The sequence below is a fragment of the Hordeum vulgare genome, chromosome 4H (genome assembly GCF_904849725.1).
Source record: "Hordeum vulgare subsp. vulgare chromosome 4H, MorexV3_pseudomolecules_assembly, whole genome shotgun sequence".
Classification (NCBI taxonomy): Eukaryota; Viridiplantae; Streptophyta; class Magnoliopsida; order Poales; family Poaceae; genus Hordeum; species Hordeum vulgare.
In genome coordinates, this window is record NC_058521.1 from 390160785 (window position 1) to 390171241 (window position 10457).

A 10457-nucleotide genomic window follows, 5' to 3' on the forward strand; every position below is an offset into this window, starting at 1 on the left:
AGAACAATTCTTCAATTGGATTTTTCATTTAAGAGATAAAACATTTTTAAAACTGGTATAATCAATTTTGTTATTTGTGCATGTATGTGGTGATGGATCGTGTTGTCCAAGTACTTTAGCACCACACGTGTGATACTTAGGCTGTCCATAATATAAGTATCGTATGTACTATCATCTATCCCAACTAACAATTTTAATAAGGTGGCATATAAAACAAGTGAAAAAAAGAGTGTTGAGTATCATATCAATAATATTGTATCTTATTATATGATGTATTATTATGTCATGCATGACAATAAGTAAACTATGTTTTGATGCCAACATATGATATTATACACTATAGATATCTCTACTATGAGGATCGAACATCGTGCTGGTTCGACCTCGCCTCCCACCCCTCGATCGCACGCAGTAAATAAGAATCACTCGATTCCACGTGCATGAGAAAACTTGTCCATGTTCCCACTCATTGTCGCTAAAGAAAGAACAAACTGCCACCACGCAAACACGTCCCAGCCCCATCTCTCCCCACCCCCTCGTTCCCGATCTCGTCTCTCTCCTGCCAAAAATCATCGCTGCCAGAGAGAGGAAGGAGTGCAGCCAAGGAACCGAGGAGCAGGGGGTCGCCTTTTTCGCTCGATAATGCCAACCGCCACCACTCACCGATGTCGCTGCTGGAGGAGGAGGCCATGGCGGAGGAGGTTGTCACCGCGGAGGCCACGTACCCCGAGGACGTGCTCACCTTGCATGTCGACAACTTCGACGACGCCATTGCCAAGCACCCCTTCATCCTTGTCGAGTTCTACGCCCCATGTGAGACCTCGCCTGTGGTATCCGTGCGCGTGTGGAGTGTTTGTGCATATCCGACGGGTTTAGATCGTGGTCGGTTTCGAGGGGTCTCAGATTCATGAATTACGGACCATGGGGGATCTGGCTTTGGTGATTGATGCGTCTGGATCGTTGATTCCTTTGTAGTTTCGATTGGATTTTGTAGCGACCCGACTCAAAACGAGCCAAGCCTCTGTGTTTCTGTGCCATCCCTGGATCAGTATGTTGGCACACACAGTACATCAATGTATATATCAAAGTGCAATCACATGTAAATAGCGTAAAACTGATATATACCTTAAATATCTCAGCGGAAGCGGTCAAGGGAGTGGAGTCCCAATAAACACCAACGGCAAGTTGAGTGTAGACCGTAACCCTGAATCGTATCCTTACTCGTCGAAGAAAATATGTGCAACATAAGACGTTGCAGCTGTGTAGGTCAGCATATTGAATATGCCGGCAAGTCACATAAGAGAGGGATGAAAAGTAAGCATCTATACTATATGCATATATGGCAGGTGGGGCTATAAGTTTTTAGCGAAAAGCAAGTTTTCTCCTACATCAAGAGAGGGCTAAAAGCAAAATGTTACTACATTGTTGGTTGTTAACGAGATGGTTCCGCCAACCAGTTCTTGTATCCGAGTTGTCAATAATTCCCACATCAATATTATTACTTGTGTTGAGAATTTCAGATAACTTCAGTTCCTTTGGCTCAAGTTGTCCATGACCGTGGACACGGCTAATCGATTAGGTTTGAGTACTCTGCAGAGTTTTGCACACGTTCCCCACAAGATTTGATCGCCTCCGTGTATGTCCTCGCACTTCAGGGTGTTTGAAGACCGGATGATCAAAACATGGTCTTTCAACAGGTCCCTCTGAATCCCTGTCGGTGCCCATCCATTCCTACCATTCTTCTACATCTGCTAGCACCGCGTGTCCAGAGTCGCCGCGTTGTCCAACCAAGCCAGAGCCCATAATGACTTGTGGCTGTGCAGGTAAGCCTTGGGTCTTGAGAATATCCGTCCGTCTCTTTGAGCCTGGGTGAAGCTTTCCACAGGATGTCATGGCCGTCCCCAGCATCCCGGGCATCCACTGGGTTCTCCATGGAGCCGATCAACCGTCCTTCACCCAGAGTTGCATTGCGTCCGAGGTCTTGAAACTCTTGTCTTAACTGGTCTCGATTACTTAGTCAACCTTGCATCACTCGTGTTATGCACTCAACCGAAATCCCGTCTACTCAAGCTTAGCAATATGAACTTTGTCGTCCCGGGGCCAAGTATCGGGGTTGTTGTGTGCCTACCACATGATACTACAATCTATACTAAAATTTCCAAGTACCTAAGCAGCATGCAATTGGGCATAGGATGGTAGAACTATGATGCATAAAACATAGGTGATAGTATGATCAAAGTGACTTGCCTGGTGATGTTGACGAAGAAGAATTTCTCAAGAAAATAACTTGATTGACTACTCGTCACTCTCCGATGAAATCAATATAGCAAACGTATCATTCACATAAGCACTCATACTAGCAATCATTCTAGCAATCAAAACAAAAGAGAGAGAGCGAATAAGAAACCGAAAGAACTTCAAATAAGACTAGGGAGTCTTCTACTACGTCAAACACTAAATAGTTTTTGTCTAACAGAAAATAATAACAAGGAACTAAGATATAAGTTTAAATAAGATAAAATAAAGTATTTTTCACAAAACTACTTGAAAGTATTCCCAAACGGGATTTGAGACAGTGGTGAAACCAATTGCAAGTTACTAAGGAACTAGAATTGATTTCATGATAACAAATAAAAATATAATAAAAACTTGTTGCAAAACTACTGTTAACTAACATAAACAAAACAATAATGTTTCTGAAATAATAAAGAAAATATTTTAAAACAAAAGTAGAAAAGGAATTAGCCAAAATTCTAAAAGAGGTGAAACAGAAATTGTTTCACAAGAAAGAGTGAGCAAAAATACTCAAACAATTCTGAAATTGTTACCACTGATAAATAAGATCACTAGTGATCAGTACCAAAAGGAATCAAATTAAAAGCTATCTCTAAACTCCTGGAATAAGCAAAACAAGGTTTAAACTAAATCTGATCTAACTCAAATTTGCAAATTTCAAACATAGACAAATTATATGTTTTTAAAAACTACAGGAAATGTGTGAGCTACTGGAAAACGAATCACTATCATTGGACTTCGGGATCAAAAGTTAAGGCCAAAACAAAACAGAAACTTTGCTGTTTTTGGAACTAGACAGAAAAAGAGAATAATTGCTACAGACACGTGGCGCCCACTGATTGGCTAAGGGTGTTTGCTGCATAGGCTAAACAACGGATGGCCGCTAAATAAGAAAAATGCTTCGGTTCACTTAACTGATGGACCGGTTCTTTTTAGAAAACCGAAGGGGTAAGTACTTCCTAATCTACACCGTAGGATCTAGATCTAAGGGATGAAACTACACAATACCAAAAACAGAACAAATAAAAAAAGGGAGGAGAGGTTACCTCGTCTGGGAGTAGCAGGAGCCTTCTCCGGCGAGGGTGGGCAACTCCGGCGGGGTGGGGGAGGGGCCGGTGGGAGGAGTGCTGGACGGGGGGCGAAGGGTGGAGGGGCTCCAGGGAGGGGAGGGAGGCGAGGTGGAGGGAGGGTTGCAGGGGGGCGAGGTGGGAAGCTGCTGGTGGTGCTGCTGCTCGCTGGTTCCAGGGAGGGGCGAGGTTGCAGGGCGACGGGGTGGGGAGGGGCGGCGGTGGAGGGGGGCGAAGGGGTGGCGGGGTGCAGGGGTGCCGGGGGGGCTCGGCAGGGAGGGGAGGGTGCAGGGAGGCCGACGGTGGGGAGCTCCTGTGAGTTTTCGGGTGCCGACTCCGGCGAGATGGCGCGCGAGCTAGAGGCGAGGAGAGGGTATGGTTTCAATGGGAATGGAATGAGGGAGCCATGGGGGTTCTTATAGAGGCGACGGGAGGCGCTGGGATGGAAAGAGCTTCGCGAATCCCGGAGGTGGAGATCCTCTCTCCATGCAAGGCAAGTTCTTGTGACTTGAGGGAGAGAGGAGGAAGAAGATGATCTTCTTGGGCCAGAATAGGAGAGTGCTTAATGGGCCACCTGGAGATTCCTAATAGAAACGATTTCTTTCCTATTTTTAAAACTAGGAAACTAAAACGATAAAAATGAAATCAAATCAATTCGGAATAAAGAGTTTCTATATACTAAAATTATCAGAAAAATAAAATATAGATGATGGGCATTTTTCCACGGCAAAAATAAAAACTTCAGAAAAACTTATTTTCACAAATTTTCCTAAAAGATTTATTTTCTTTTGCAAATAATTTTCAAATGACCCTCTAAGTTTTTAGGGTTCAAATAACTTTCAAGATGCCCGTGGGTTTGATGGTCATGTTCCTCCTCTCTTTTCTGTTTGACAGAAAGTATTTCCCGGCATTTCTTGCACGAAGAAAACTAATGGAAATGCAAAAGAATTCAATGCAAATATCTTCGTTCAAATTCTTTATAGTTGAAGAATTCATGTCATCTTCTCTCTTTGCTTTTAAAAGATTGAATTTGAATTCACCGGAGAAGGGGAAAGTTATTTTATTCCCTCTCATTCAAAAGTTTCGAAAAGTTTCAAATTTCACACAAGTTTCAATCACTCAAGCAAACAAACAAACAAACTAATAATAATTATATTAACATTCCAAAATTTATAAATTTTGGGATGTTACAGATTTGAAGTTCTTCGAGGGTTTAAAGGTTCTTGGGTTGGGATTTCACCGTGTCCAAATTTATACTGTAACTATGTAGTGCAGATTCTGTGTGTTCGACTTATTTCAGTACAATCTCACTTAGTTTGGTTGGGATTTTGTCAAAGTCGTTGCTAATTCTTTAAAATTGATTTTTTAAGGTGTGGACACTACAAGTCTACAAGAGCCTGGCACGAGAGGTAATTCTTCTAGATCCTTGGACCACTTACTTAGCACTCTATTATATGCTGAATTTATTGATCTCATTCATTGAATTTCCACTTGTGTGTTGTTGTAGTATGAGAAGGTGGCGCACCTGTTGAGCAAGCACGACCCAGCGATTGTTCTTGCTAAGGTTGATGCCAACGATGAGATGAACAAGCTTCTTGCGGGCAAGTACGAGGTCCATGGCTTCCCTACCCTTAAGATCCTCAGGAACAGAGGAAAGAACATTCAGGAATACAAGGGGCTCAGGGAGGCTAAGGGAATTATTGAGTACTCAAAGAAGCAGGTCGGCCCTGCTTCCAAGGAGATCAAGGCACCTAAAGATGCCACTTACCTTGAAGACAACAAGATCCACATTGGAAGCTTCTTCTTTTGTCTGTTCTTACTTTCATATAGCAATTTTCATATAGCCGTAGTTGACGTTCTATGTCTGTTGACTAAGTAATGATGGCAATTGTATAGGTTGGTGTGTTCATGGAATTCAGCGGCACTGGGTTTACAAACTTCCTTGAGGTTGCTGAGAAGTTGCGGTCTGATTATGACTTTGGCCACATTATGCATGCCAACCATCTCCCACGTGGTGATGCAGCAGTGGAGAGGCCATTGGTTAGGCTATTCAAGACATTTAATGAGCTCGTTGTTGATAGCAAGGTTATACATTGCTTGCTGTGCAAACGAATAATTATTCTCTCTATTCTATATTAGTTATTGCTGATTTTGTACAATTTAGTGAAAACTGATATGGAACCGAGGAGTGTTTATCTATGTTCTTACTTCATACATATTACAAAAATGAGATCCATGGGGGAGTCGAACTCCGGTCTGCAAGGTAATTCCATTGTACCCTTGCGACTGGGCTACTGCCCAGACCTTACTTCATACAGATTACTAATGTGATCTTTTGCCGGATTTTGTTGTTTCTGCTTTGGAGAAATTGATTGATGCTAGCAGCACCCTCAAAGTTGTTACTTTTGATAAGAACCCTGACAACCATCCTTACCTCCTAAAATTCTTCCAGAGCAATGCTCCCAAGGTAATGACTGACGCAACTTGCTTCTAGAATGCTTTATCATTTTTCGTAATTGTATGAGTTCTGTATAGATGACTAATTTTTATTTTATGTGCCTAGATGAGATGCCATACTTATGCATAAGCTCTTGGTTATGGTGAGACAGAAACTCCACAATTCCCCTTCTTTTTCTTCCAAGCTTCATATGCCTTGGTTGATATGATTTTTTTAGGTTAGGATAAATGATGCTGGTATATGCTAATCTGGTGAGAGAGCTTGTGCAGAAGAAGAAAAAATGCTTCCTAATCAAGCAGGTTGGCAACAACAATTCCAACATTAAGTCCAGCAAGGAAGTCGGACAACCTTTTACAGTGTGCATTCTCAGAACTCACAAGTAGTCTCGTTGGTAGTTGTTTGCCCTCTCCTAATCAAATGAATTATGGATGTCTCTTGTGCCACTCATAGATTCGTGTGGTGGTTGGTGTTTTTTCAGGCAAGGTAAACAACACAATAGTCAACTGTGTATTGCTTATCAAAATCTGGTATTATCAAAATCTGGTATTTACTTATCGGATCACATAATTAATTTTTAGGATGAAATTTTAGTATTTAACCAATCAAGCGGTCACGCGAGTAAATCATTATCGTTTAATGATATAGTGCATCTCGGCTGAGATACTTTTGGTTGCATGCTTAACCACAACTTCTTGACACCACCTCAAACTAGACATGAAGCAGTTTAGATTGGCAAATAGTTTATGCACCGCACATGCATGGAAAGCCTCCTGTCACATGTTTGTTATCTCCTACAAACTTCTCCTTTTATTTGTGGGGGAACTTCTCATGTGTAGTTCATGTTGCTACATGGTTTTTTCATATGCAATCGGTGACCTTCACACTATGAAGTACAATCAATGGATCTATATTTCTTTAACCTTTTAGCTACCTTTGAAGCAGATGTGATGATGAAAACATAACATCAGTGAACTTCTCTATATATTGTGTTCAGACTATCATACTAGATTGCTAAAATGTTCAAATATCTCAGGTGAAAGAAATATCACAAGTGAAAGTATATGGCACTTAGAAGAACACTTGTCATGTAAATGAGTTTTTTTGTAGTGCCAAGGTATTGTTTTAGTAAACTTCATGGGCGATGCACGATAACAGATGAAGGAGAGAGAGAGGTAGCAGTGTTGAATGTGTGTGCCCAGCTTCTCCGCCATCTCAGTAGAAATGGAAGACCTCGCCATCGAAAATTGATTGTAGAGACGTAGTGTGTGATATGCCAAAAGACAACGATTTTCGTGCCACGGTTAATTAGTATGTGATATGTCATCATGCAGCAATATGACTAGTGTAATAAAATGGCACAAATTTAAAGAATGTGACATTTTAATTAATTATATATTTTTAGTTGATTCCTCAATTATACATCATATATTTTATTCTTTAAATACATTTCTTGGCGCCACAAAAGCATTGACGAATGTTTTTGTTTGATTATTTTCAAGTATACATCATATGTGGGTTTCTTTATATTTCTTGCAGTCACGAAGACATTATCCTTCTAGCGCTCAATATAAAGAGATATAAACATCAACATTGATTGCATGCATAATTCATTTTTTTAATATGGCATAATTTCCATCTTGTTGTAAGTGAGATTTGCTAAGGTTGAGGAAGGTCATTAGCTCTTGTAGTATGTGAGATTTGCTAAAGTTAAGAAAGGTTTTTATGATGGTAAAGCGAGATGACATACTTTTAAAGAAACGAAAGTGGCATGGAAATGACATATGAAGAGAGTAGATGTGAAGGAGAAAGAGGCATTGCGAGAAAAAATGTTTTGTCTTCTTGAAGGTGGCCATAGACCAGGCTATCTTACCATCGCCTCAGGACAGGCTGGAAGATTGGTGGACAACTCGGCGCAAGCAAATTTACAAGTTGGAACGTAAGGGTTTTGATTCCTTTGTTATGCTCATCTAGTTGACACTATGCAAGCAATGGAACAAATGTGTGTTTGGCACATGCACCATACAAAAATGTGTGGGGCATGGCTGAACTCATTTTTGAGGAACTTCGATTGTGGGCATTAGCGGGAGGGACATGCAGTAGCGGAGGTATAGGCCCACCCTGGATTTACAAAGCAGCCCTTATATCATAGAAAATAGATACAATAACCAAATAAAAATAGATTCCTATGAGTGTATGCACTCTTGGCCCACTGTAGGATCAAAAGTATGTCTAGAGGGGGGGTGATTAGACTACTTGACAAGATAAATTTTTTGCCTTTTCCCAATTATACTTGAGAGGTAGCTACGGCAGTTACAACAAGTCAAGTACACCCTACACATGTAGTTCTAATAGTATAGCAGCGGAAAGTAAACATGCAAGTGTCAATAGAGGAGTAAGGTAGGGAGATCAAACGCATGAGGTTGACACGGTGATCTTTGGCATGGTTCCGGTAGGTGGTGCTATCGTAAGTCCATGTTAGTGGAGACTTCAACACACAGAGGGTAACGGCTGCGAGAGCCCACGGAGGGCTCCACCCACGGAGGGTCCACAAAGAAGCGGCCTTGTCTATTCCACCATGGCTTCTGTCCACACACGACTAGCCTTACTCATGGTAGATCTTCACGAAGTAGGCGATCTCCTTGCCCTTACAAACATCTTGGTTCAACTCCACAACACAAAGTAGGAGGCTCCCAAAAGATACCTAACCAATCTAGGAGGCACCACCCTCCAAAAGGTAATAGATGGGGTAGATCAATGAACTCCTTGCTCTTGTGCTTCTAAAGATAGCCTCCTCAACACAAATCACTCTCTCACAGAATATGCATGGGTGAGAGAGGTTGATTTGGTCGAAAGCAGTTTGGGAAGGCTAGAGATCAAGTTTCAAATGATTGGATTGGAATATCTTGGTCACAACACAAGAGTAGGTGGTTCTCTCTCAGAAAATGGACCTGGAAATGAAGTGTGTGTTCTAAGTGCTTCTCCCATGAATGAGAGGTGGGTGAAGGGGTATATATAGGCAGCAGCCAAAATCCAACCGTTACACACAAAAGAGCAAACTCGGTGACACCGAAGTTGGAAACTCGGTGGTACCGACTGTTGGGAAATGTTTCATGGGAAACAAAAAAATCCTACGCACACTAAAGACCTACCATGGTGATGATCATATACCAGAGGGTATATCGGATCCACATACCTTTGTAGATCGATAAGCGGGAAGGGTTAAGAAACATGGTTGATGTAGTAGAATTTCTTCGCGTTCCAAATCGCCGCCGTCCCACGATGCGTCCCGATCTAGTGCCGAACAGACATCACCTCCACGTTCATCACGCGTACAGCTCGACAATGATCTCCGCCTTCTTGATCCAGCAAGAGGGGGCAGAGAGGTAGATGAGTTCTCCGACAGCATGACGGCGTGACGGCGATGGTGGTGGAGCTAGTCCAACAGGGCTTCGCCTAAGCACCGCTGAAACTAGACTAGAGGAGAAACGAATCTAGAGAGAGGGCAGCACGTGGTTGATTGTTGTGTCCAAAACACTCAAAAACCTCTAGTATATATAGGAGGAGAGGAGGCAGCCTTGGCCCCTACTCCAAGGAGAACGGGTCGGCCGAACCAAGGAAGAGTGCACCTTCCATTGTGGGAAGGTGGACTACTTTGGGAGGACTTCTCCTTCCCTTCCTTTTAAAGGTCTTTTACCTTTTATATCTTCTACTAGCCGCATGGGCCTTTGAGAGATGCTTAGTCCAGCCCACGAGGGGATGGTCCACCTCTTTTCACAGCCCACAAGGCTCTTGGGTCGTAACACCCCTCCCGGTGGTCCCCCAGCACCCTCCCAGCACTCCCGGTTCACTACCGATGAGCCCGAAACTTTTCTCATGACCAAAACAGGACTTCATATATATATATATGTATCAATATTTACCTCCGGACCATTCCGAAGCTCCCCGTGTCGTCCAGGATCTCATCTGGGACTCTGAACAACCTTCGATCACCAACACCTATAAATCAACTATACCGAAACGTCACCGAACCTTAAGTGTGTAGACCCTGCGGGTTCGAGAACTATGTAGACATGACCGAGACACTCTCCGGTCAATATCCAATAGCGGGACCTGGACGTCCATATTGGATCCTATGTATTCTACGAAGATCTTATCGGTTTAACCTCTATGTCAAGGATTCACACAATCTCGTATATCATTTCCTTTGGCCTTCGGTATGTTACTTACCCAAGATTCGATCGTCGGTATCGACATACCTATTTCAATCTTGTTGCCGGCAAGTATCTTTACTTGTTCCATAATACAAGATCATGTGGCTAACTCTTTAGTCACATTGCTTGCAAGGCTTGTTTGTGATGTTGTACTACCGAGTGGTCCCCGAGATACCTCTCCGTCACACGGAGTAACAAATCCCAGTCTTGATCCATGTTAACTCAACGAACACCTTCGGAGATACCTGTAGAGCACCTTTACAGTCACCCAGTAACGTTGCGACATTTGATACACACAAGGCATTCCTCCAGTGTCAGTGAGTTACATGATCTCATGGTCATAGGAATGTATACTTGACATGCAGAAAACAATAGCAACAAAATAACACGATCATACGTTTATAGTTTGGGTCTTGTCCATCACAT

General features: G+C 42.5%; 1 protein-coding gene across 1 annotated transcript; it reads left to right on the forward strand.

The window, feature by feature from the left end:
• The first annotated feature begins 665 nt into the window (after positions 1-665).
• Positions 666-5949, forward strand: LOC123450554 (protein disulfide-isomerase-like). Its single transcript, XM_045127735.1, has 7 exons — positions 666-813; positions 4556-4620; positions 4733-4771; positions 4870-5154; positions 5259-5446; positions 5703-5829; positions 5926-5949. Exons 1-7 carry the CDS (start codon positions 666-668, stop codon positions 5947-5949), a joined length of 876 nt encoding a protein of 291 aa, XP_044983670.1.
• The last annotated feature ends 4508 nt before the right edge of the window (positions 5950-10457 follow it).

What these genes read in the sequence shown, in the direction of transcription:
- LOC123450554 (XM_045127735.1), top strand. Translation starts at nt 666, where the DNA reads ATGTCGCTGCTGGAGGAGGAGGCCATGGCGGAGGAGGTTGTCACCGCG. An exon ending in TGTCGAGTTCTACGCCCCAT is followed by an intron (nt 814 to 4,555) that starts GTGAGACCTCGC and finishes GGGATGTTACAG; the next exon opens with ATTTGAAGTTCTTCGAGGGT. An exon ending in ACAAGAGCCTGGCACGAGAG is followed by an intron (nt 4,772 to 4,869) that starts GTAATTCTTCTA and finishes GTGTTGTTGTAG; the next exon opens with TATGAGAAGGTGGCGCACCT.